We start from the raw sequence: 27,578 nt of genomic DNA, 5'->3' as shown, positions 1-27,578 counted from the left end.
CCAAGTAGCTAGGATTACAGGTGTGCACCAGCACGTCCAGCTAATTTTTGTGTTTTTAGTAGAGACGTGATTTCACCATGTTGGCCAGGCTGATTTCGAACTCCTGACCTCAGGTGATCCGCCCACCCCTCCTCGCAGAGTGCTGGGATTACAGGCGTGAGCCACTGCGCTCGGCCCAGAGTTTTAAAATTTTACTTTTTCTACTTTAGCTCACATTTGCGGTGGTAAAAGTTAATCTTGAGGTCCCTTTCTCCTACAGTGCTGGGGAAAAATTTCCAAATGAGAGTCAAAAAGTCCTTTTCAGATACATCCAGACAAGGTTTGGTTAGAAATAAAATTACTTGGGCTCTCTGGTGGATGGGTTCTAGGCAAACAACTCCACCGGACAGGAGAGGCCGTGCACTGCATTGTGCCTGCCTCACCTCGGGCGCCTTCTGCAGCTGGCCAACCACCGACACAGCAGCGCGCCCACCAGCACGCGGGGGCGGGGCGGGCAGGCAGAGGCGCAGGTGCGGTGCTTCACAGCCCGCTTCCGGCCTCACACCTGCCAAGCATCACACCTGCCAAGCATCACACCTGCGATGCCTGCACGAGCTGGGTGCGGTCCGCGCAGCTGCAGTAAGGAGGTGACCCGGCGTCTATTAGTTGGTGGTTCGTCTCCTTCGTGCCTCGAGGAGCTGTAACGCCGCTTTCCTCCATTCTCTTTCTTCACTCTTGAGTGAGTGGCCATGAGCTGGGCTGCAAGAGTCCTGGGGAGCAGCCAGAGAGCGGGCGCCGTGGGAGCGAATTGTTTTTGCCCAAGGATGGTTCCGTGTCTCCGCCAGGCGGCATGTGACCTGCTCAGGCGCGGGTGGCCCTTCACCCCTGTGAGTGTCGCCAGAAGTACCTCGCACTTGGACCTGCGGACCCCGGGCGCAGTCCGGGAGCTGCGAACTGTAGGTTGGGGGAAATGTAGGGTAGAGGGGAGAGAAAAGGGGGTCAGCTGCGGGACGGAGAGCAGTCCCAGCTGTGGTTTCATGTTTGGTGGAGCAGCCCCTGTTCCTTTCCTCTCTCTCTCTTAATTCCTCTTAACTGTACTCACGCTTTCTTCTCCTTCCCCTGGTCCGCTTCATGGATGCTGAGCTACCTGGCCAGAACCTACCCAGCTTCTTTGCTGTCAGATTTGTGGGTCTTGCACCTCCTTCCACACGGGGGCCCAGAAGTTCTCCATAGGCGCTCTCACCACAGGTCTTGGAATTCCAAGCCATTTCCAATTTCAGGTCTTGGAAATGGCTGTGCAATTTGTCTTCACTGTTAGGTTTCCAAGATGGCAACTGTCAAGAGTGAACTTATTAAGAATTTCACAAAAGAGGAGGCCATTCATCACAATAAGATCTCCATTGTAGGAAGTGGATCGGTTGGTGTGGCCTGTGCTATCAGCATCTTATTAAAAGTAAGTTATGTGCTCCGCACCACAGGGTTCACCTCGGTTGGAGGCAAGGCCACAGTGTATGGTTGTGCAGGTTGTGTCCAGTTCAAGGGATGAGTGGGGATCCAGTACAAGGGGCACCAGAGGAAAAGGTGCCCTTTTTTTAGTTGTTCCACCCAGAGGGCGCTCCTTTTTTAAAATAGTATTATATCATATGTTAGAAGCATCTCTGTGAAAGTATGTTGACATTTCGCTTTGACATAATGACAATATGAGGTACCCCTTTGCTTGATTTGGAAACTCAGCTCACAAAACAAACTGGAGAAAGAGGTGGCAGAAAAGAGTATACAAGCATGTCAGTGATGGTAGGCAGCCTGTGAGCACAAAATACAATCTTTTTTCCTCGAAATATCTCTCTCCCATTTCCTAGTCTCTAGATCTTTATTTCCCTTCATTCCTTGTTCATGTTAGCTTAGTTTTAGTGTTTAGCTGTTCTTAGTACTGATACAGCTGATAAAGTTTAATGGCTATAGACAGAGGCCAAAAAGGATTCTGACCCCTAAGAATATTACCCTGATACGAACTTCATTACCATAAAGTTTTAATAAATCATAAGACATTTTGAGCTATACTTTTATTAATGAAGTATCTGTAAAATGTTTTAAGCCATCTTTTATATAATCTTTAAACCTGGCATGATTCATTGGATTTAAAGGATTGCCTCTGGGTTTCATATCTAGATGACATAGTGACCTTGTGGCACTAAGGATAGCGGCCGCAGCCAACTGCTGCTCCTGCCAGCCATACAAATTCCCAATGATTCATTTTGTCCTACCTATTGTAATGCCTTTATCAGCAGTGTCCTCACTGCTAATGAAGAATGCACACAGGTGAAAATCAACACATCTGTGACTCATTGATTGATGGGGCCTCCACTTATTGCCCAGGCTGCTGTCAAACTCCTGGCCTCAAGCAGGAGGCCTCAGCTTCCTGAAGTGCTGAGATAACAGACGTGAGTCACCTTGCTTTGCCCAACACATTTTTTTTAAACATCAGTAATAATAACAATATGTTTATAAGCATTATCCAATATTACAACCCTGAAAAGTAAATATTAGACCTACTTTTTAGAGGAGAAAAAAGGCACAGACTATCTCTAATTGCATGAATAAGTATACAGGTAATATATACAGAAAAGCTTGAAATAAAATATCACCTCTGCTTTGAAGGGCCATTTGGGGAGGGACTGAGCCATATCCCTGGAACTCCTACCTCTGCCAGCTGCTGCTTGGCTTTGGTTGCAGGAGTGGAGGGAATTTCGGGGCTTCTGATGGGAGGTTCCAGGGGCCCAGGAAAGGGCAGTACCATGGGGCTGCACCTGTTTCATGGCCCTATCTGTGATGGGAGGTCCTAGATCTCGGGTGGAGGTGGTGGATAGGAGTGCATTCCATTGCAACTGGTGATGGGAGGTACAGGCCCCACTAGGCACGTAAGAGTATCCATAGGCTCCACTGGGGGCTTACCTCTGGAGGCTTAAAATGCCACCTGTAGCACCCATTGTCCAAACTCAATGATGCTCCCTGCTGTAAAGGTATGAAACAGAACTTTCCCAGTCACCTCCTGCTTCTAGACCTTGAATTCTAGTATGTTGCTAACTATGGCATTTGAATATCTTAGGAAATAGGGTACATAATCCCCCTATAAAGCCTCAGGTTAAGGCTCACTTTAATCTTTCCCTGTCCTTGCCCTAGACACTGCAACTTCTGTCATTCAAGGAGATGGTGATAGCCTAAAAACTCCTTGCTGATAAGGAATTCTCAAAAGGAATTGTTCAGGATTTTATTGTCAGGAATTTATGGCACGAACCTAGTAGAGAAAGAGTAATGTCTTTAAAAACTACTGAGTTATACCATAATACATAAACTTTAATTAGTGTAATGTGAGATCCACTTGTATTCTCTTTCAGCGGTGTATCCCGAATCTAGATCAGTGCCTCCTGTAATTGATATTTAGTAGTTGGATGAAAGAATTGCTCAAAGATGCCCATTAAAATGGAAAATGCACTGGATTGTGAATATAAAGATGGGATACTCTGTTTACTTTCATTTTTATAAGGAAAGAGAGTCCAGAGAGATTGTTAGGATATATTTTTATAGACTTTATTTTTTTGAGTAGTTTTAGATTCACAGAAAAATTGAAAGGATAATAGTTTGTACTCCACATGTAGTTATTAACGTTATACCTTAGTATGGTGTGATGGTTAATATTGAGTGTAAACTTGATTGGATTGAAGGATACAGGGTATTGTTCCTGGGTGTGTCTGTGAGGGTATTGCCAAAGGAGATTAACATTTGAGTCTGAGGACCGAGAGACACAAACCCACCCTCAATCTGGGTGAGCACCATCTAATCAGCTGCCAGCACGTCTAGGATAAAAGCAGGCAGAGGAACGTGGAAGGACTAGATTGGCTAAGTCTTCCCGCCTTCATCTCTCTTTCATGCTGGATGCTTGCTGCCCTCAAACATCAGACTCCAAGTTCTTCAGCTTTTGAACTCTGAGACCGACACCAGTGGTTTGCCGGGGGCTCTCAGGCCTTTGGCTGCAGACTGAAGGCTGCACTGTTGGCTTCCCTACTTTTGAGGTTTTGGGACTTGGGCTGGCTTCCTTGCTGCTCAGCTTGCAAATGGCCTGTTGTGGGACTTCACATTGTGATCATGTGGGTCAATACTCCTTAGTAAACTCCCTTTCATATATACATCTATCCTATCAGTCCTGGCCCTCTAGAGAAGTCTAATACATATTGTATACCTTCGTGTGGTACATTCGTCATGATGAAAGAATGGATATTGACATATCACCTTTAACTAAAAAGTCCACACTTCACTCAGATTTCTTTAGTTTTTACCTATGTCCTTTTTCTGTTCCGTGATCCCATCCGGGATGATACCACATGACATTTAGTCACTGTATCTCCTTGGGCTCCTCTAGACTATGACAGTTTCTTTAGATTTTTCGTCTTTGATGACTGAGCGTTTTGAGGAGTACTAGTCGGGTATTTTGTAGAACACCTTTTTGTTGGAATTTGGTGGGGTTTTGTTGGAATTTGGTGGGGTTTTTTTTAATGGTGAGACCAAGGTTTTGGGATTTGGGGAGGAAGACATATAAAGTGCCATTTTTCGTCACATCTTATCCAGGGTACATACTATCATGATTCAATGTTGATGTTGACCTCGGTTACCTGACTGAGACTGTGTTTACCAGGTTTCTCTACTGTAAAGTTACTATTTTCTCCCTTTCCATACTGGTCTCTTTGGAAGAAAGTCCCTATATGCAGCCTACACTTACGGGGTGGAGAATTATTTTAATTCTTCTGTGTGGGAGATTTATCCTTCCTCCCCTATTAATTCAATCATTTGTTAATATCACTATGCACTCATGGATCTTACTTTATACTTTGGATTATAATCTAATACTTCTGTATGAGTTTGTTCCAGCTGTGGCCATTGGTAATTCTTTGAAGTTGCCTGCTGTGTGCCTTTGACATACTACATCAGTATAGAGTTTTGTTTGGTTTTGAACGCTTCCTTACTCTTTGTCATTTCAAGATGTTTCAGGTTCTTCATCTTGTATATTTTCTGCACCACTCCTAGAATCAGGCTTTTTTCTCCAAGGAAACTTGGTTCCTTTTATTGGATAATAGTATTAGAAACCAGGATCTGGGCTATTTATGTTCCTTGCTCCTGGTGTTGTGATACATTTTCAAAGCTGCCTTTCAAAGATAACTTTATCAATGCCATGTAATACTGTTCCATACGACTCCAATCTCTGAATAACTGAGTGTCCAAGAAGCTTTGGCATTTCATTAAGCAACAACCTGTTCCTTGCAATACAGCTTAGACTTCTAGGTTAATCAGTTGTAGTCTAGTTTAAAATTTAAAGCGCTTGGCTTTGAATTTCTAGTAATTCAAATAGAGTAAAAAGATCCAGGCTGGATCCAGGCAGTGGCTCATGCCTGTAATCCTGCACTTTGGGAGGCCGAGGCAAGAGTATCACTTGAGCCTAGGAGTTTGAGACCAGCCTAGGCAACTAAGCAAGACCCTGTCTCTAAAATACAAATAAATGAATAAAACTTAAAAATTAGCTAGGTGGCTGCACACGGTGGCTCACGCCTGTAATCCCAGCACTTCGGGAGGCCAAGGCAGGTGGATCACCTGAGGTCAGGAGTTTGAGACCAGCCTGGCCAACATGGCAAAACCCCATCTCTACAAAAAATATAAAAAATTAGCTGGGCATGGTGGTGGTACATGCCTGTAATCCCAGCTACTTGGGAGGCTAAGGCAGGAGAATCCCTTGAACCCAGGAGGCAGAGGTTGCCGTGAGCCAAGATTGCGCCATTGCACTCCACCCTGGGCAACAAGAGCAGAAACTCCATCTCAAAAAAGCCAGGTGCAGTGGTACCTGCTAGTAGTACTATCTACTTGGGAGGCTGAGGCAGGAGGCTTGCTTGAGCCCAAGAGGTTAATGCTGCAGTGAGCCATGAATGTGCTACTGTACTCCAGCTTGGGTGACAAAGTGAGACCCTGTCTCAAAAAAGAAAAAAGGTAAAAAGCTCTAACAATGTGAATTGGATATGTGCTTAAATTATGGATGCTTGGTTCTTTTCTTTTCTTTTTTTCTGAGAGTGAGTCTCACTCTGTCGCACAGGCTGGAGTGCAATGGCCAATCTGATCTCGGCTCATGGCAATCTCTGCCTCCCGGGTTCAAGTGATTCTCCTGCCTCAGCCTCCCAAGTAGCTGGGATTACAGGCATGTGCCCCCATGCCCGGCTAATTTTTGTATTTTTAGAAGGGGCAGGGTTTCACCATGTTGACCAGGCTGGTCTGGAACTCCTGACCTCAGGTGATCTGCCCACCTTCGCCTCCCGAAGTGCTGGGATTACATGCGTGAGGCACCGCGCCCAGCCTTGGTCATTTACTTCTTTTTTTTTGAGACGGAATCTCGCTCTGTCGCCCAGGCTGGAGTGCTGTAGCGCAATCATGGCTCACTTCAACCTCTGCCTCCTGGGTTCAAGTGATTCTTCTGCCTCAGCTTCCTGAGTAGCTGGGACTACAGGCACGCGCCACCATGCCTGGCTAATTTTTGTATTTTTAGTAAAGACAGGGTTTCACCATATTGGCCAGGTTGGTCTCGAATTCCTGACCTCGTGATCCGCCCACTTCGGCCTCCCAAAGTGCTGGGATTACAGGCGTGAGCCACCATGCCCCGCCTTGATCATTTACTTCTCAGCACTAACACAAAGGAGCTATTTTTCCTCCAAGGAAAAATCTATTATGTAATAAAGATAAAAGAATATGTAGTTAAAAGGTAATACATTTACAAGGTTTGAAAGTAAGGCTGGGTACGGTGGCTCATGCCTGTAATCCCAGCACTTTGGGAGGCCATGGCAGGTGAATCATGAGGTCAGGAGTTTGAGACCAGCCTGGCCAACATGGTGAAATCCTGTCTCTACTGAAAACACACAAAAAATTAGCCGGGCGTGGTGGCGGGCGCCTATAATCCCAGCTACTTGGGAGACTGAGGCAGTAGAATTGCTTGAACCTAGGAAGATGGAGGTTGCAGTGAGCCGTGATAGCACCACTGTACTCCAGCCTGGGCAACAAGAGGGAGACTCCATCTTAAAAAAAAAAAAAAAAAAAAAGTAGGCTGGGCATGGGCTCACGCCTGTAATCCCAGCACTTTCGTAGGCTGAGGCAGGCGGATCACTTGAGTCCTGGACTTTGAGACCAGCCTGGGCAACATGGTGAAACCCCATCTCTACGAAAAATACAAAAATGAGTCAGATGTGGTGGCAAGCACCTGTTGTTCCAGCTACCCAGGAGGCTGAGGTGGGAAGATCATCTGAGCCTGGGAAGGTTGAGGCTGCAGTGAGTCAAGATCATGCTACTGTACTCCTGCCTGGGGGCCAGAGCAAGCCCCTGTCTCAGAAACAAAAAGTAAAAGTAGAATTCAGACAGATACATACAAGGCTGGGTGCGGATTAAGGCTCACACCTATAATGCCAGCACTTTGAGAGACCAGGGCAGGTGGATCACTTGAAGTCAGGAGTTTGAGACCAGCCTGGCCAACATGGTGAAACCCTGTCTCTACTAAAAATACAAAAAAATTAGCTGGACCTGGTGGCACATGCCTATAATCCCAGCTACTCAGGAGGCTGAGGCAGGAGAATCACTAGAACCCGGGAGGTGGAGGCTGCAGTAAGCTGAGACTGCACCACTGCATTCCAGCCTGGGTAACAGAGCAAGAGACTTGATCTCAAAAAAAGAAAAAAGAAAAGATACATACATGGAGAAGTCACACTAGTTTCCATCCAACCTTTCCTTAACATCGACTTTAGGCAACTATTTGAATCAGTTTCTTGTATTTCTAGTGTTTTGTTTTGTTTTTTTAAATAGAACTATATTTTCTCTCCTTTCTTACATATAAAGTAGCATCATATAAATTATAGTACGAATTGGTTTCTGCAGGTAATAACTGTCTGACTATAGAACTAAAATATTTTTGAGTTGGAAGGAGCCTTATATTTTAATCCATTTGCTATGGTTTAAATGTTTGTCCCCTGTGGAATTCATGTTTAAATTTAATCCTCCATGTGGCAGTATGGAGAGGTGGGGCCTTTAAGAGTCAACTGGGTCATGAGGGTTCTGCCATGGATTAATCTATGGATGAATGGGTTATCAGGGGAGTGGGAATGGTAGCTTTACAAGAAGAGGAATAGAGACCTGAATTTAGCAATCTCAGCCTCCTTGCCATGTGATGCCTTGCACTGCCTTGGGACTCTGCAGAGTCTCCTCCAGCAAGAAAGCCCTCACCAGATGCCGGCCCCTTGGCATTGGACTTCTCAGCCTCCATAACTGTAAGAAATAAATTCCTTTTCTTTATAAAGTACTCAGTTTCATACATTCTGTTATAAGGAGCAGGAAATGGACTAAGATACCATTTATTCAAAAAACTTTGAGCTCCTCTGTGCCAGGTGGATGATAAGTAAGCACCAGATGGCTGGAGATGAATGACTTCCTTTTCTCAAGAAGCCCATGGTCTGGTGAGAAATTCCTTCAGCAGAAGCCCTACTTTATCACTCTGCAGCCTCGGCTGAAATGGGAAATGGGGCTGCTGACTACTTTCAGAAATTGTTCTATTTACTACACAGTTTCTGTTTTTGTTTTCCTAATGATGAGCTGAAATGTTCCTCTTTGTAACTTGTATTTTTTCTGGTTTACACTTTTATATCATGATGAAATGATGAGATCATTTATTATGTTTCCTTTGATTTTGATAATTCACAAGCTAGACATAGATCACCAATATAAGAATTTTCTTTCATTCTCCAGTTAATCAAGAGATACACTCACCCATTTGACTAATAATGTTTTTTAGGGTTTGAGTGATGAACTTGTCCTTGTGGATGCTGATGAAGGCAAACTGAAGGGTGAGACAATGGATCTTCAACATGGCAGCCCTTTTATGAAAATGCCAAACATTGTCTCCAGCAAAGGTTAATGTCATAGTTAAATACTATAAATATTCTAATATACATGAACAAATATCCAAGAAAATCATCTTTATTTCTTTTGACCTCTGCAGTTTTTACGTATAAGGCTGGTTGCTCCCTACTCTGTGCTCTCATAACATGTTCAGATCCTTAGGTTGTACTTTGCAAGGTTTCCCACAGCACCAGACTGAGTTCCTTGTGAGCAGCAGTAATAGCAGTTACCATGACAGCTGCAATGAACTGACTGCCTATTGTGTGTGAGACATTGACCTGAGCACAACTCTGTTTAAGAGATGATGTACCTCTGAACTAAGGTTAATTAAAAGTGATAGGACTGGGCGTGGTGGCTCACGCCTGTAATACCAGCACTTTGGGAGGCCAAGGAGGGCGGATCACCTGAGGTTGGGAGTTTGAGACCAGCCTGACCAACATAGAGAAACCCTGTCTCTATTAAAAATACAAAAATTAGCCGGGCATGGTGGTGCATGCCTGTAACCCCAGCTACTCGGGAGGCTGAGGCAGGAGAATCACTTGAACCCGGGAGGCAGAGGTTGTCGTGAGCCAAGATCACGCCATTGCACTCTAGCCTGGGCAACAAGAGTGAAACTCTGTCTCAAAAAAAAAAAAAAAAGTGATGGAGTAGGGATTTGAACTCAGTTCTGTTTGAGTCCAAAGCCTAAGCTCTTCACTACTGTACTTTATTTACTTGGCACCTGGGAGATAATTATTTGAACAAATGAATGAACCAACAATTCCCTATTCAAAGGTCTGTTCACACCACATCTATCTCTCAGTATTCTTGCCAGACTAATCCATATTTTGACCTCTTCGTCTAAATAATACAAAGGGTATTTTAGGAGATGAGGTGTTTTTTTGAGACAGTGTCTTGCTATGTTGGCCCAGGCTGGACTTGGACTTCTGGGCTCAAGTGATCCTCTTGGTCTCAGCCTCCAAGTAACTGGGACTATAGGTGCACTACTGCACCCAACTTAGGAGGTTTTTGTTTTTGGAAATGGAGTCTTGCTCTGTCACCCAGGTTGGAGTGCTGTGGTGTGATCTTGGCTCATTGTGACCTCTGCCTCAGTCTCTCTTGTAGCTGGGACTACAGGCACCCGCCACTGTGCCTGGCTAATTTTTGTATCTTTAGTAGAGATGGGGTTTTGCCACATTGGCCAGTCTGGTCTTGAACTCCTAACTTCAAGTGATTGACCCACCTCGGCCTCCCAAAGTGCTGGCATTACAGGCGTGAGCCACTGCGCATGACTTAGGTTTTTGTTTTTTGTTTTTTGTTTTTTAATTAAAAAAAAATGTACAAGGGAAACTTAGTGCTAATTTCCTGAAATTAAAAAGTAGTCTGGGCATACTAGAAGATTTAAGGGAACCTGCTCTTTGGTAAACATAGTGTGGTGATTGAAGTGAACAGGAAGTATACTTAAATGCCAGATGTTTTCTTTCATAATCGATTGTTTCTTCTAATCTTTCCCCAGATTACTTGGTCACTGCAAACTCCAATCTAGTGATTATCACAGCAGGTGCACGCCAGAAAAAAGGAGAAACACGCCTTGATTTAGTCCAGCGAAATGTGTCCATCTTTAAATTAATGATTCCCAATATTACCCAATATAGCCCTCACTGCAAACTGCTTATTGTTACTAATCCAGGTCAGTTTTGTTGTTTTACATTTTTAACTTTTCAATTCGGGAGTACACTGTATAGGTTCATTACATGGGTATACTGCGTGATGATGAGGTTTGGGGTAGGACTGATCCTGCCACCCAGGTAGCAAAGTACCTAATAGTTTTTCAGCCCTTGCCGTCCTCACTCCCTCCCTGTCTAGTAGTCTCCAGTGTCACTTGTTCCCATCTTTATGTCCATGTGCACCCACATATTTAGCTCCCACTTATATGTGAGAACATGTGGTATTTGGTTTTCTGTTGTTGCATTAATTAGCTTAGAATAATGGCCTCCAGCTGCATCCATGTTGCTGCAAAGGACATGATTTTGTTTTTTTTATGGCTGCATAGGTCAGCTTTATTTTCACTGTTCAGTGAAGGAGTTTTTGGGGGTGGGTTTAGTAACTTTGAAGATAAAAAGAATTTAATGAGTATTAAATCGTAAACTACCAGTATAATTCCAGAATCTCTGTTTTGTTAGTGTAATATGTACTTTGCACAGTTGTAATCAGTGTATATACTATAATGACTTTAAAAAAAATACTAGTGTGAGGCCAGGTGCAGTGGCTCACACCTATACGCCTATAATCCCAACACTTTGGGAGCCCAAGGTGGGTGAAGTGCTTGAATCCAGGAGTTTGAGAACAGCCTGGGCAACATGACAAAACTCCATCTCTACAAAAAAAAATACAAAAATTATCAGGGCATGGTGGAGCATGCCTGTAGTCCCAGTTACTTGGGAGGCTGAGGCGGGAGGATTGCTTCAGCCAGGGAGGTCAAGGCTGCAGTGAGCCATGATTGCGCCACTGTACTCCAGCCTGGGTGACAGAGTGAGACCCTGTCTCCAAAAAAAAAAAAAAAAAAATAGTGGTGTGTATGGGAAGATCATATGCTTAATCGTATGAGTTCAAGATTTATATTCTAAAGGCTGAGGTTTGCTTTCCACATTACTGTTTGAGAAGTGAAAGCAGGGCTATAGTTCCTGCCTGACTCTCCAGAATTGTACTAGACTCCTCACTGGTGCATGTACAAGGTGGACAAACGCAAAATAGACTTTGGAGATAACATGTGCAGGACTGCTGATAGATTGTGTGTAGTGAGGGAAAGGGAGGAATAAAAAATAACTTCTAGATTTTTCCTTTGAGTAACTGAACGAATGGTAGTTTCATTTAACTGGGTTGGTAAATTTACCAATCAGGTGGGAGTCAGTGAGGGAAGGAGGTGGGGATGTTAAATATAGAGGAGAAAAATCAAGATACCTGAAATGATCAGAGGAAATGTCAAACAGCTAGAGATTATGAGTCTGGAGCTTAGTAGTTTAGGGATATTCAAATTACTGTATTCTAAAATCATTTGGAATAGTTTTTCTCTGTGCGACCAAAACTGAGTTGAGTGCCTGATTAAGTTTATTCATTTTAATTTCGATGCTGAAGAACTATTTAACTTTTGTTTCACAGTTTTATAAAATATTCACATGGCTCCAACATCAATTCTAGAGAACAGGAATTATTCAAAGTCTCCAGCTTCTGTCCCTGTGCCCTTTCCCCTATAGCCTCCATCCCTTTATAGGTAACCATTTACATTTTTTATGGTTTACAGCTTTTTGTTACTACATATGTTTTTCTCCATCTTCTTTCATTTTTAACTTAATATATCATGAAGCTCACTCCATAGTAGTATTTATAAATATGTTGATTACTGTAGCTTTGTGGTAAGTTTTGAAATCAGGATGTGTTAAGTCCTCTGACTGTTCTTTAAGATTATTTTGGGCCAGGCATGCTGGCTCACACCTGTAATCCCAGCACTTTGGTTATGGGTTTTTTTTTTTTTTTTCTTAAGACGGAGTCTTGCTTTGTTGCCAGGCGGGAGTGCGGTGGCACCATCCCCGCTCACCACAACCTCCATCTCGTGGGTTCAAGCGATCCTCGTGCCTCAGCCCCCCAGAGTAGCTGGGATAACAGGCACACGCCACTACTGCCCCGGCTAATTTTTGTATTTTTTGTAGAGATGGGGTTTCATCATGTTGGCCAGGCTGGTCTCGAACTCCTGACCTCAGGTGATCCACCCGGCTCAGCTCCCAAAGTGCTGGGATATGGTATCCCAGGAGTTCGAGACCAGCCTGGCCAACATGGCAAAATCCCATCTTTACAAAAAATACAAAAATTAGCTGGGCATGGTGGTGCACACCTGTAATCCTAGCTACTCTGGAGGCTGAGGCAAGAGAATCACTTGAACCCAGGAGGCGGAGGCTGCAGTGAGCTGAGATCATGCCACTGCACCCCAGCCTGGGCAACAAGGCAAGACACTCTCTCTCTCTCTCTCTCTCTCTCTCTCTATATATATATATATATATATATATTTTTTTTTTTTTTTTTTTTTTTTGCTTGTCTAGATCCTTAGCATTTCCTTATGAATTTATGAATCAGCTGGTCAATTTCTAAAGTAAAACCAACAAGGATTTTGATAGGGATTGCTGCTGATTTATTTTGGTTCTTTTGTATTTATAAGTTGTTTTTCTCTTGCTGTTTCCAATATTTTCTCTTTGGCTTTTAACAGTTTGACTATGATGTGTCGAAGTGTGAAAGTCTTTCAGTTTATACCACTTGGAATTCATTGAGCAGCTTGGATGTATAGGTTTTTCTTTTTTCTTCTTCTTGCTTTGAGACAGAGTCTTGCTCTGTGGCCCAGACTGGAGTGCAATGGCGTGATCTCAGCTCACTGCAACCTCTGCCTCCTGGATTCAAGTGATTCTCGTGCCTCAGCCTCCTGAGTAGCTGGGATTATGGGCACTCACCACCAGTCCTGGCTAATTTTTTGTATTTTTAGTAGAGATGGGGTTTCTCCATGTTGGCCAGGCTGGTCTCGAACTCCTGACCCGAACTGATCTGCCCACCTCAGCCTCCCAAAGTGCTGGGATTACAGGCATGAGCCACTGTACCTGGTTTGGATGTGTAATGTTTTTCTATTTGGGAAGTTTCAGCTGTTATTTCTTTGAATAATTTTCTGCTCCTCTCCCCTCCTTCTGGTGCTACCATACATGCATATATATGTTGGTGTGCTTAACGGTGTCCCACAAGTTTGAGGCTCTGTTTTTTCTTTTTTAAAATAGTTAATAGATTATCAAAAGTTCTTTTTGTATGGCATTGAGATATTTATTTATATATTTAACTGCATGCATATCTTTGGCTTTCACATAAATTTTCCTTCATACAGGCTATTGGTATAAGCATTTGCTCTTTTTAAGAGTTTGATTCTTAAAAAAAAATACCAAATCCAAAATTCAGAAATGGTAGTCTGGCGCTACATGGAAGCACACTGAAAATAACAAGCTGATGATACATTATCACATTGTATAATAGTATTTTATATTTTCTTACTTTCCAGTAAGTGTTTTCACATCCTGAAATCTCACAGTGTCATTTTTGAAATGAGAGCTGTGGAGAGATTCTGATAGGACTCAAGAGTTGTGAAGGCACCTGATGGAGCTCCTTCATTAATTTCTCTAACCATTCAGGGCGCTGACGTCTGTAGGGACAGTAAGTTAACACAAACAGTAAATGTGAAATGAATCCCCAACCTACTTTGTTTTAATTTGCACTAAAAAGCCTCCACCCTGAAAGTCCCACGTCATTAAGGTTATATGATAACAAATGAGGAAACACAAACTAAGCATCACTTGCTTGGCGACATTAACTGGCCCACCACACTCCCACCGCAGATTTTAGAAGCACATTTGCAAAAGATGCTTCTCTGTGCATTATGGCAGAAGTCTATTAAAGAATATTTAATTTATTGACTAATATTTCTATTTTTTTTTTTTTTTTTTTTTTTTTTTTTTTTGAGACGGAGTCTCGCTCTGTCGCCCAGGCTGGAGTGCAGTGGCCGGATCTCAGCTCACTGCAAGCTCCGCCTCCTGGGTTTTTTACGCTATTCTCCTGCCTCAGTCTCCCGAGTAGCTAGGACTACAGGCGACCGCCACCTCGCCCGGCTAATTTTTTGTATTTTTTAGTAGAGACGGGGTTTCACCGTGTTAGCCAGGATGGTCTCGATCTCCTGACCTCGTGATCCGCCCGTCTCGGCCTCCCAAAGTGCTGGGATTACAGGCTTGAGCCACCGCGCCCGGCCTGACTAATATTTCTAATAAGCACATTCAGAGGATACTTTTTCTGCATTTTATATACTGGCTGTCTGCCATTAAGAGCAGTAAAAATGAGGAAAAAAAAATCTCAATCTCAAATGATTTAACAGCTTAGTTCTGTATTTGCTTGATAGTGTATGCAGTTATAGTACAATAGTACACACTATCAAATATATCTTCTATATCTATTTAGAAAACTTTTTCTGATGTTAGAATCATGTTGAAGAAAGTCTTCTCCATTATTTTAGTGAGTTTGTTAAAATGGTTCACTAAGAACTATCTTCAAAATTTCAGGTGCTTCAAAAGTTAAAAGAAACAACTTCATTACTCTTATAAAAAAAAAAAAAAAACAAAAAACTGACCACCTTTTTTTTTTTTTTTTTTTGAGACGGAGTCTCTCTGTCGCCCAGGCTGGAGTGCAGTGGCTGGATCTCAGCTCACTGCAAGCTCCGCCTACTGGGTTCACGCCATTCTCCTGCCTCAGCCTCCCAAGTAGCTGGGACTACAGGCGCCCGCCACCTCGCCCGGCTAGTTTTTTGTATTTTTTAGTAGAGACGGGGTTTCACCGTGTTAGCCAGGATGGTCTCGATCTCCTGACCTCGTGATCCACCCGTCTCGGCCTCCCATAGTGCTGGGATTACAGGCTTGAGCCATCGCGCCCGGCCTAAAACTGACAACTTTAAATTAGCATTATTAAGCTACCAAAAATTGATACCACTCAGGAAAGATTTTTTTTCCCCCTGAATAATACTAATTTTTTTTGAGATAGAGTCTCTCTCTGTCGCCCAGGCTGGAGTGCAGCGGTGCAATCTTGGCTCACTGCAACCTCTGCCTCTCAGGTTCAAGCAATTCTCGTGCCTCAGCTTCCCAAGTAGCTGATTACAGGCATGTGCCAGCATGCCCAGCTAATTTTTGTATTTTTAGTACAGATAGGATTTTACCATGTTGGTCAGGCTGGTCTTGAACTCCTGGTATCAAGTGATCCACCTGCCTTGGCCTCCCAAAGTACTGGGATTACAGGCGTGAGCCACCGTGCGGCACTGAATGGTAATATTTAACTAAAATTTTGGTGAAAGAAAAGGTAATTCTGAGAGCAATCTGGATAGAGAGGGGTTTCTCAGGCATAGGTACTAATTCCCATGCAGGATTGCCTTCAGATGCAGCTCCCGTGTCTCCACAGTCCTTAAGGCTTGGTTTTAGTGATTCTGTAGTAGAGGAAAGGCTTCACACGTGTAGTATGGATAGGCAGCATCACTACACAATGGAGTGCAAGTTGAAATCAGAATTTTAAGGTCAGGAAAAGTATCATTTAAATGAATCACCATTGACACTTTTAGAAGTTCTTAAGTTCCTTTAGAAATCTCCCTTTCAAGGATGTGCCAATTTTTACTTTGGCAAATCATGGATAAAAACTGAATGTATTAATAGTTATGATGATTGTGGTGCTATTTTTTAAACATTACTAACTTCACAGCAATACTCACATTTACTTATTTACCTAGCACACTTTTTTTTTTTTTGAGATGGAGTCTCGGTCTGTTGCCCAGGCTGGAATGCAGTGGGGTGATCTTGGCTCACTGCCACCTCCCCCTCCCGGGTTCAAGCAATTCTCCTGCCTCAGCCTCCCAAGTGGCTGGAATTACAGGCGTGACCTACCACGCCGCCTGGCTAATTTTTGAATTTTTAGTAGAGATGCAGTTTCACCATGATGGCCAGTCTGGTCTCAAACTCCTAACCCCAAGAGATCTGCTCACCTCAGCCTCCCAAAGTGTTGGGATTACAGGCGTGAGCCACAGTGCCTGGCCACATTTCAGCAGTGTTTTATTTTCACTAACTGACCTACTGCAGTCCATTTTAAGAATTTTTGTTTTAGTTTATATATGATACTTTATTATGCTGATATGAAGGTGAAATTTTAAAAATTAAAACAAGCAATTAGGGTTTATTTATGTTAAATATTAATTTATCTTACCTAAGTGCCTAATTTTATCCATGTAGTGGTAGAAACGTAAAACTGTACATTTTAGAAGGTTTTTTTGGTTTTTTCTTTTGTTTTTTTTGAGACAGGGTCTTGCTCTGTCACTCAGGCTGGAGTGCAGTGGCACAAACTTGGCTCACTGCAGTCTCCACCTCCTGGGTTCAAGTGATTCTTGTGCCTCAGCTTTCCAAGTAGCTGGGATTGCAGGCGCACACCATCATGCCCAGTTAATTCTTGTATTTTCAGTAGAGCCGGAGTTTCGCCATGTTTGGCCAGGCTGGTCTCCAACTCCTGGCCTCAAGTGATCTACTCGCCTTGGCCTCCCAAAGTGCTGGGATTACAGACGTGAACCACCATAACCTGGCCAGATTTTTTAAATAAAATAAAAAATTGCATCCAGATCTTATTTCAGTTATAAATAACACACTGTTGACATTATTTTAAAATAGGATTTTAGTTTATTACTGTGGAAATGTGGAGCACAAGACATAACAAATACTATGTATTAATTTCAAAACTATTCAGAATGAGGCTGGGTGTGGTGGTTCACACCTAAAATCCCTAGCACTTTGGGAGGCTGAGGTGGGAGGATTGCTTGAGCCCAGGAGTTCAAGACCAGCCTGGGCAAAATAGTGTGAAACCCTGTCTCTGTTTAAAAAAAAAATTTCAAAAAGAAAAATCTACCCAGAATGGCTTATGGAGGTTTGTAATTGTTGATTTAAGAGTATTTAGGACTTTTTTTTTTTTTTTTTCAAATTAAGAAGTTCCAGTAACTAATTATTTACATGAACTAAATGACCAAATAGAAGTGAAAAAATGGAAAATTTAGAGGGCAGTACGGTAAGGGAGGGGATGTAAAATAATACAGGAAGAGAACCTAAACAATTGAAGATCAAAGATTTAGGAAAAGTTTAACTTTTTCTTCAAATCTATAGTCATTTACCTCGAAAATGTGGTTGGGTACCCTGGGACACAGCTGAGTTACTTGCTCTGTTTTCAGTTTACCAATTAAAACAGGTCACTTTCTCAGTTCCAGACCCAGGGCCTGGTGGAGGTCCCCCAATCCCCTTGCATTTCAATGGCAGGTGACGAACCTCTTAAGGCCCAGCATGACTAACTGAGGTTTTTCACTTGATAGCTTTATGTGTGAGAAAACTTAGACATTTCTACACATACTTCTCTCCATCTCAGGTATTAGAATGAATGCTTACCATTTTAAATAGTGGTATGATCAGATTGTTTCAGTATCACTTTTTACTGTCAATGGGTATTAAACAGGGAACAGAAGCTCTAACTTTTACATTAATGGAAATACTACGTGTTTAGAAAATACTGTTTTAGAGGACAAAAGACGTCATCTTCATATCTTTTAAGTGTCTAATTTCTACTATTTAAGTGAGTACTTATATTAAATCTGCCATAAAAAATATGGATTTACAAAAAAGACAAATTAGAAATTATGTTCTTCACAGAGATCGACTACAGGATTCTGAATCTTAAATTGTCTTCATATGTTTAGGATAGAATTTGATGCATTTATCATTTTTAAAGTATGAGTTATTACATAAAGCTAAGTTAAAAGTTCAACCAAATGGAAAAGGTACCAACAAATGCCTAAAATACTATTCTAATTATCTAAAACAAGAACAAATAATTTTTCAAATAAGAGTTGTTAATATTTATTTTAGACATTTGATTTAGTTGAAAGCTGCTACTTTGTTACTTAAAGACTGAGCCTATAAGAAGAGAGGTTTAATCCAAGTAATATGAAAGTGAACTCTTTACCTTACCTGTTTTTCCCCAAATAATTCTGACTTCACTACTGGAAATTTTTGTGAATGGTTCTAAAAAACACCTATTTTGAAACTGCAGAAATAGCAGGACAAATCACTTTGTAGAATGATTTGTGAAATATTGTCCTACTACACTTAAATAAAAACAACACATTTCCTCACTTATGAGTATTTTCTTATTTTTGATACTGCAAATTCTACACATAGAACACCTCTTCATTGCCCTGCTAAAGGCCTCAGAATGTAGAGATGTTCAAAAGTAATTTATACCATTTTTACCCAGGCTTTGTAAACATATGTCAAAGAGATAGGAAGGTACTCAGTTTTAGTAAACAAAATAATTGCTCCTATAGTAGCTCCTCAAAGTCCCAGGCAAGTAGGCATTATCAGAAGTTTTCTATTAGATAATTCTACCATCTCCAAATAAGGACTTTGGTCTGTTTATAAAAACTAATTGATAGATGAAAGGAAGGAAGGAAGGTAGGTAGGCACGTAGGTAGGTAGGTAGACAGACAGACAGACACAGGCTTTTGCTTTGTCACTTATGCTGAAGTGCAGTGGCACAACCATAGCTCACTGTAACCTTGAACCCCTGGGCTCAAGTGATCCTGTCTCAGCCTCCCAAGTATCTCGGACTAAAGGTGTATGCCACCACACTTGACTACTTTTTAAATTTTTTGTAGAGACGAGGTCTTGCTATGTTGCCCAGGCTGGTCTCAAACTCCTAGTCTCAAGTGATCCTCCCACCTCGGCCTCCCTGTAAGTTGGGATTACGGGTGTGAGCCACCGTGTCTGGCCTTGGTTTATTCTTAGGAGTTTTTTTTCTCCCTTGTCCTGTTGCATAATCTAGAAGACTCTCCAGTATAATGTTAAACAGAAACAGTGATAGTGGGTATCCTTGTCTTGTTTCTGACTTTAATGAAAATGCTTCTAAGTTTTCTTCATAATGTATGTTTGCTTTGGATTTTGAAAGATACCTTTTTGAGATAAAAAGCAGTTTCCTTCTGTTCTCAGATTGTTTAGTTTTGTTTTTTTAATCCCTGAATGAGTTTTCCTGTAGTTAAAATGATCATATATATCTTTTACTTTAAATCTCATCTGGTGTAATATGTTGACAGATTTTTTGATATTGAACCACCTTTGCATTTCTGGGGTAAAGCTGCTGCTTAAAGTATTTTTCTTTTTCTTTTATTATTATTATTTTTTTATTTTTTATTTTTTTGAGACGGAGTTTCGCTCTGTCACCCAGGCTGGAGCCCAATGGTGCAATCTCGGCTCACTGCAACCTTTGCCTCCTGGGGTCAAGCAATTCTCTGCCTCAGCCCCCCGAGTAGCTGGGATTACAGGTGCCCACCACCACACCTGGCTAATTTTTGTATTTTTAGTAGAGACGGGGTTTCACCATGTTGGCCAGGCTGGTCTTAAACTCCTGACCTCGTGATCCACCCACCTTGGCCTCCCAAAGTGCTGGGATTACAGGAGTGAGCCACCACGCCTGGTGATGACGTATGTTTCTTTTCTGTTTTTCAGACGGAGTCTCGCTGTTGCCAGGCTGGAGTGCAGTGGCGCGATCTCGGCTCACTGCAACCTCCGCCTCTCGGGTTCAAGCGATTCTCCTGCCTTAGCCTCCCAAATAGTTGGGACTACAGGCGCGCACCACCATGCCCAGCTAATTTTTGTATTTTTAATAGAGACGGGGTTTCAGCAATGTTGGCCAGGATGGTCTCAATCTCTTGACCTCAGGGGATCCACTGGCTTTGGCCTCCCAAAGTGCTGGGATTACAGGCGTGAGCCACTGCACCCGGCCTCTGATGCTGTTTTTACAAAAATATTTTTTAGGCTGGGCATGGTCACTCACATCTGTAATCCCAGCACTTTGAGAGGCTGGGGCAGGAGGATTGCTTGAAGTCAGGAGTTAGACCAGCCTGGGCAGCACAGCAAGACCCTGTCTCTATTAAAAAAATAATTTTTCCTACTATTCGATGCTCTTTCCTTCCTTTTATTTTACTGTTAAAATAACGCTTGTCACTGATTTTTTAAAATCTTTGTTTTAAAAATGCATTAAAAAATATAAATTAGGCCGGGTGCAGTGGCTCACGCCTGTAGTCCCAACACTTTGGGAGGCCGAGGCAGGTGGATCACCTGAGGTCAGGAGTTTGAGACCAGCCTGGCCAACATGGTAAAACCCTACCTCTACTAAAAATACAAAAATTAGTCGGGCGTGGTGGCTGGTGCCTGTAATCCCAGTTACTTGAGAGGCTGAGGGAGGAGAATCACTTGAACCCAGGAGGCGGAGGTTGCAGTAAGCAGAGATCACGCCACTCCACTCCAGCCTGGGCAACGAGTATGTCTCAAAAATAAAATAAAATAAATTTGTCACCATATACAATTTTATTTATTAACTTTGCTTCATGGTACTTTGTATTTTCGTTTTAAATATATTGTAATTCCTTGTCTTACTTCCTCTTTAACTCAATGAGTCATTTAAAAGTATTTTTGGGGCCAGGCACAGGGGCTCATGTCGGTAATCCCAGCACTTTGGGAGGCCAAGGTGGGTGGATCACGAGGTCAAGAGATCGAGACCATCCTGGCCAACACGCTGAAACCCCATCACTACTAAAAATATAAAAATTAGCCAGGCGTGGTGGCACACACCTATAGTACCAGCTACTCGGGAGGCTGAGGCAGGAAAATCACTTGGACCCAGGAGGCAGAGGTAGAAAGTGAGCCAAGATCGCGCCATTGCACTCCAGCCTGGTGACAGAGCGAGACCCTGTCTCAAAAAAAAAAAAAAAAGTGTATGTTTCAACATTTAAAAAAATTTTATTGTGGTTGATTCTGATATAACTGAATTGGGTTGTCTGATCAGTTCTTTAAAGTCTGTTAACACTTTGTGATCCAGATAATAGTGTTTGTAAAAAAAAAATTCCTGATGTATTATGGACTTTAATGGGCATGATGATCTTTATTTGATTATACTTATTAATTTTATTTAGTTTTGCAAAATTAACTTTATAAATCAGTTTATAACAAAAGTATGTTAAAATTGTCTGCTATGCTTATGAATCAAATCTACAGTTCCTAATTTTTTTCATATATTTTGAGGCTATATTAAGTATATATAAATGTACAGTTGTTAAATTGTTGCATTGTTTTATGTATCTCATACATTACTGAGAATACATGTTTAATACATATGTTATACATAATTGTATATAATGTAATTATATGTTAGTGGGGATACAGAGAGAATACATAAATGTGTATGATACATAATAGAGATAATACATATATATTACATATTATATACATATTATACATACATAAATGTATTATCTCTACCCCCATTAATGCTTTCTTGTTGAAAATTCTATTATTTGCTATTAATATAGCTACACTGACCTTCTTTTTGGTATTATCATTTTAAAAATTAACTTCAAGAAAAAAATTCTGATAAAGCTAATAATGTTTAAAATAACTGACACTCAAATATCAGACTGTGTAAAAAATTTATCCCTTCCCTACTGGGACAGAGACACAGTTGGTCTTGTTCTTGCTCTGTTGCCAGGCTGGTGTACAGTGGTGTGATAGTAGCTCACTGCAGCTTGATCTCCTGAGCTGACGTGATCCACCTGGCTCAGCCTCCCAAGTAGTTGGAACAATAGGCACATGGCACCACGTGCCTGGCTTATTTTCCTTTTGGAGATGCAGTTTTGCTATATTGCCCAGGATGGTCTTGAATGATTGCTTGCCTTAAGGGATCCCTCCACCTCTGCCTCCCAAGTAGCTGGGATTTATACTTGTTTCTTTCTGTTCTCTCCAACTCTTTTTTTTTTTTTTTTTTTTTGAGATGCAGTCTCACTCTGTCGCCAGGCTGGAGTGCAGCTGATGTGATCTCGGCTCACTGCAATCTCTGCCTCCCAGGTTCAAGCGATTCTCCTGCCTCAGCCTGCTGAGTAGCTGGGACTACAGGTGCATGCCACCACGCCCAGCTAATTTTTCTATTTTTAGTAGAGATGGGGTTTCACCATGTTGGCCAGGGTGGTCTCAATTTCTTGACCTCGTGATCCGCCCGCCTCAGCCTCCCAAAGTGCTGGGATTACAGGTGTGAGCCACCGTGCCCATCCCTCTGTTCCCCTCTTAACTGCTTTTCGTTGAAAATGGGTTATTCTCTGAGCAAAATTATTTGAAAGACTGGTAAGAGTATTTGTTTATTCATATTTCTCAGAATTTTCTGTGGAGTGAACATTCTGTGTTTCTGCATACCAAGCTATGCAAAGTATCAACAAAAAGGTTTTTCATTACTTCTATTTGGTAGATATTCTTAGAGTTGGGGTATAGCTGGGGTTGGATAGAAAACCATGTTTCTGGCCCCCTCCACAAAACATCAGATTTACTAGTTTTAAGTTAGGTAAATCTAAAAAACGTATCCTTGCAGATGAGGACGTTTCTTGATATGAACTTTTTCTTCTTAGTGGATATCTTAACTTATGTAGCCTGGAAGTTGAGCGCATTTCCCAAAAACCGTGTTATTGGAAGTGGTTGTAATCTGGACTCTGCTCGTTTTCGTTACTTTATTGGGCAAAGGCTTGGCATCCACTCTGAAAGCTGTCATGGGCTGATTCTTGGAGAGCATGGCGACTCAAGTGGTAAGCCTGAGGCACGACTGGAGCCTCTGAAATATCTATTTCCTACCAATCATATAGACATTTAATGCAAAGTAGCTCCTGGGAGGGGAGAAAAGACTATTCCACTTTAGGCCCTTTTAGTAGTAATTTTTTACAACACTTATTTTTAAAATAACAAAAAATACAGATTTGAAAAATGTGAAATTGACACTATAATCCTACATATGGATGGCTAGGATTATAATGCTTTTCTTAAATAGAGAGCTAAGTAACAGGATATAGTTTGTATTTAATTTGGGACACTCTAGTTCGCAAAGGTCAGCAGTGTACTTCATGTAGTAGGCATTCTTCAGATTAAGGGATGGGTATAACTGAAGAATGTAAGAGGGAAGAGAAAGAGTACTGTGGTAATAGTCTTTTTCTCCCCTCTTAGTGTCTTCTGGCTAAAAAACCTTTGAAATCTATTTAATATAAACCTTGGCTATGGAAAAAGACTTAAAGGTAGAAAAACTAAAACTTCCTAGTGGAAAGTTTAAAACTGCAATTTTCTTATTTGCAGAATCTTTGCCAAGATAATAGAATTGTGGATCCCCCTCTGTGGAGATCTGGATTTAGAACATCTGGAGTGGGGCTCAGATATCAGAACATTCCTAGTTGAAAACCACTCATAACAGTTTTGCTAAGGTCAAAAACCAAAACCCTGCTAATACTATGTTGTAAGAAGTGGGATTTTGGGTATCTCTTTCTTAGTTCCTGTGTGGAGTGGTGTGAACATTGCTGGTGTCCCTCTGAAGGATCTGAACCCAGATATAGGAACTGATAAAGATCCTGAGCAGTGGGAAAATGTCCACAAAAAAGTGATTTCCAGGTAATACACGCTAGTTTCACATTTTTAGTAAGTACCTTAGAAGTTGTGAGCCTGAACTCTGTTAGAAAGTTGAGATTAGTCCCTTAAGTATATGTTGTTGTATTTCCCATATTTTTATTTGCACTTCTGCTTTTTTGTGTGATCATATTCACCAGATTATAAATTCTTCAACAGTCAGGGACTGATTCTATGTTGCTCATTCCTGAGCCTAACCCAGTATTGAGCACATGGTAGGGGCTCATTTGTTGACTGACAACGTATTTTTTCAAACACTTGCTATATAGTGTTTATTGTTAGTGGTGGAATTAATTCCATATTAATTTCTGCATCTCTGTACTTGTAACTCTAATGTTTAACCACCGTGGCAAGGCATGGTGGCTCATGCCTATAATCCCAGCACTTTGGGAAGCTGAGGTGGGAGGATCACTTGAGCTCAGGAGTATGAGGCCAGCCTGGGCAACATAGGGAGACCCCATCTCTACAAAAAAAAAAAAAAAAAATTAGCTGAGCGTATGGTGACTTGCTTGAGCCCAAGAGGTCAAGGTGAGCTCTGATGGTGCCACTGCACTCCAGCTGAGACCCTCCCTAAAAAAGGCATACATATGGCCAGGCGTGGTGGCTCATGCCTCATGCCTCTAATCCTACCACTTTGAGAGACCAGGGTGGGCAGACCACTTGAGGTCAGGAGTATGAAAACAGCCTGGCCAACGTGGTGAAAACCCAGCTCTACTAAAAATACAAAAATTAGCCACAAATGGTGGTGCACACTTGTAATCCCAGCTACTCAGGAGGCTAAGGAGGGAAGACTGCTTAAACCCGGGAGGTGGAGGTTGCAGTGAGCCGAGATTGCACCACTGCCCTCCAGCCTGGGCGACAGAGCAAGACTTAAGGAAAAAATGCATACATACTCCAAGTAATTTCTAGGAGAAGTTGTTGATGGAGTCATTGCAGTTTTGTGGCATTGTTAGATAGGTTGCTATAAAGTGGAAGTTCAATGGCAAGTGGATCTTCTCAACTAACTTATGTTTATGGTTTCTTCTAACTACAGTGGCTATGAGATGGTCAAAATGAAAGGTTATACTTCTTGGGGCATTAGCCTATCTGTAGCTGATTTAACAGAAAGTATTTTGAAGAATCTCAGGAGAGTGCATCCAGTTTCTACCCTAAGTAAGGTAGGACATTCACGTTTGAAAAATCATTAACTTCAACATAAAACAGGGGTAAATAACATTTTTGAGACACTCCGGTTTTGGGTTTGATCTCGTGGAAGAACCTCTCTTCCTGAAGTCTGTTCTTTGCTGCTGAAGAGTGGGGAGATCGGGGAAAGAGTCTATCTTTATAGACCTTTGTCCTGGTCTAGCGTGACATTTCCTTTTATTAGATAAAAGTAAGTGTTTTTGCAACTTGATTATTTAACTAAGTGATCTGACTCTACCAGTATCTGGAAACACTGGGAACCACTATGGGCAGACCTTGGTACCTTTGGAGTTGTTCTCTTCATTTCGATTATGTCCAATGAAGAGATCTAGGAAAAACGCACTAGACACAAAAGAATTAGCAGTCTCCTGGGGAGAGGGGAGTTGGGGCATGGGTGAGATCCTTCTGCTAGTCTAAATGGGAGAGGTTATAAAACAAGACAGATCTAAATCATTGGAAATAAAGTCATAGGAATTTTGAAGTGGTCTCTTGATAGGAAGTGGTATGGAGTAAGGAGATGAGGAAAGAAGGGTGGGCCCCAGCAAACATGGCAGGAGGCTGGGGCCTATGTGGAGAGATGGTGGGTTGAAACTGAACAATAAATATGTCTAATCATGTTTTAAATTGTTCTCTGTCTTGGTACTCTGCCATAGTTTGTACTACCAATCTGTTATTCATTCACCTCACAACTGTTGTTTCTCATATTGCAGACCTTTGTTAAAAGTTAAAAAAGGAATAATTTTTAAGTCTTTACTTTCAGGGCCTCTATGGAATAAATGAAGAAATATTCCTTAGTGTCCCATGTATCCTGGGAGAGAATGGCATCACAGACCTCATAAAAGTAAAACTGACCCTTGAAGAGGAGGCCTGCTTGCAAAAGAGTGCAGAAACACTTTGGGAAATTCAGAAAGAACTCAAGTTTTAAAGTTGCTTAAAGTTACCATTCTATAGATTGAAGATGAAATAGTAGTTATGGAATTGTGTATGTCAAACTTTAAAATAAATTTGTATTTCTAAAAGTTGGAAAAATAGAGGAAAGAGTGACCTATTTAGTGTAGCCTTCCAGCTTTTTTTTTTTTTGGGTGGGTCTCATTCTGTTACCCAAGCTGGAATGCAGTGGCACCATCACGGCTCACTGCAACCTTGACCTCCCGAACTCAGGTGGGTCTCCCACTTCAGCCTTCAGAGTAGGTGGGACCACATGTGTGTGCCTCCATGCCTGGCTAATTTTTGTATTTTTTTGTAGAGATGGGGTTTTGAACTCCCAAAGTGCTGTGATTACAGGGGCGAGCCACTGTGCTTGGCCTTAGCTTTGATTTAGTATCCAGATGATGGACGACACTTCTTTTTTTTTTTTTTTCCCAAACAAAAGTGATGGCATCAAAGATGTTTTTGGTATCTTTTAGTACTTGCCTTGTATGTATACGTAACTGCCATCTGGTCCATGAGAATGTGTATGCTGTGTTATAGAAATCTTGATTCTTTTCATCAGGTGCATAGTAATTCTTCTCTATGGCTTAATACCTGTGTTTACATGCTATTTAATAAAAGCTTTAATTTCCTCTACAATGTAAAAATAAAAATATATATATGCACACACACACAAAGTAATCTAAATGTTCCTAACATTAGATAAAACTTTGATTTGACCTTGCTGGTTTTTCTTCTGGTAACGTTTATGAGTGCATTTTAATTTTTACAGAAAAGGTCTTAAGCTGTAAACCCCTTGGTGACAACAGATTAAATTGGTCATTCTTCTCTTGGGAGTAGAATGGGCTGCCTAATTATCTTAATAACATCCCAAATCGGAATATACTTTCCTTTATAGCCTCATGAGCCTTCTAGCACTCTCATTTTGATCAAGAACATTCTATTCTGGATGAGCTCTGCAGGACATACAGTAGCTACATAGTTCATTGGGTGGTCACAAACTTGGCTACAGAATCACTCACCATGAAGATGAAACTTTAAATGACAAAGCAGGGAGGCAATGGTACACTGTATCTTTCCCTTTAATCCTAAAGTTATCAGGTATATAGTTTGGACCTGCCACTGTGCTCCTTTTTGATGAAAACACTTATGGTTCACTGAGGCCTAGAAAGGAAACAAATTTAGTAGGGTTGGTAGGAGAGTATCACCTTGGACCTTTCACAGATAAGTTACTCAAATCCTTTAACTTCAAATATTTCAAAATTTAGATTTTTATTTGGTATATCCCCATATTAATTCACTTTATATGCTGTAGAATAATACTAATTTCAACTTAAGATGGATTTTATGCTTTTTTTGCTAAATGAAAAGTTGGGCTTATTAAGGTTTCATGGATCTTTCCTAAAGTTCAATAAA

General features: G+C 41.6%; 1 protein-coding gene across 1 annotated transcript; it reads left to right on the top strand.

The window, feature by feature from the left end:
- Positions 1–516: 516 nt before the first annotated feature.
- Positions 517–26,881, top strand: LDHAL6A (lactate dehydrogenase A like 6A). The gene is made up of 8 exons (XM_008004687.3): positions 517–718; positions 1,298–1,432; positions 8,843–8,960; positions 10,445–10,618; positions 23,015–23,188; positions 23,918–24,035; positions 25,084–25,207; positions 25,993–26,881. The coding sequence occupies exons 2-8, from the start codon at positions 1,307–1,309 to the stop codon at positions 26,155–26,157; spliced, it is 999 nt and encodes a 332-aa protein (XP_008002878.2). The 5' UTR covers positions 517–718; positions 1,298–1,306; the 3' UTR covers positions 26,158–26,881.
- Positions 26,882–27,578: the final 697 nt, after the last annotated feature.

The sequence above is a fragment of the Chlorocebus sabaeus genome, chromosome 1 (genome assembly GCF_047675955.1).
Source record: "Chlorocebus sabaeus isolate Y175 chromosome 1, mChlSab1.0.hap1, whole genome shotgun sequence".
NCBI classification, from domain to species: Eukaryota; Metazoa; Chordata; class Mammalia; order Primates; family Cercopithecidae; genus Chlorocebus; species Chlorocebus sabaeus.
Note: the sequence above shows the minus strand (reverse complement) of the source record. Positions and strands in the feature narration are given on the sequence as shown.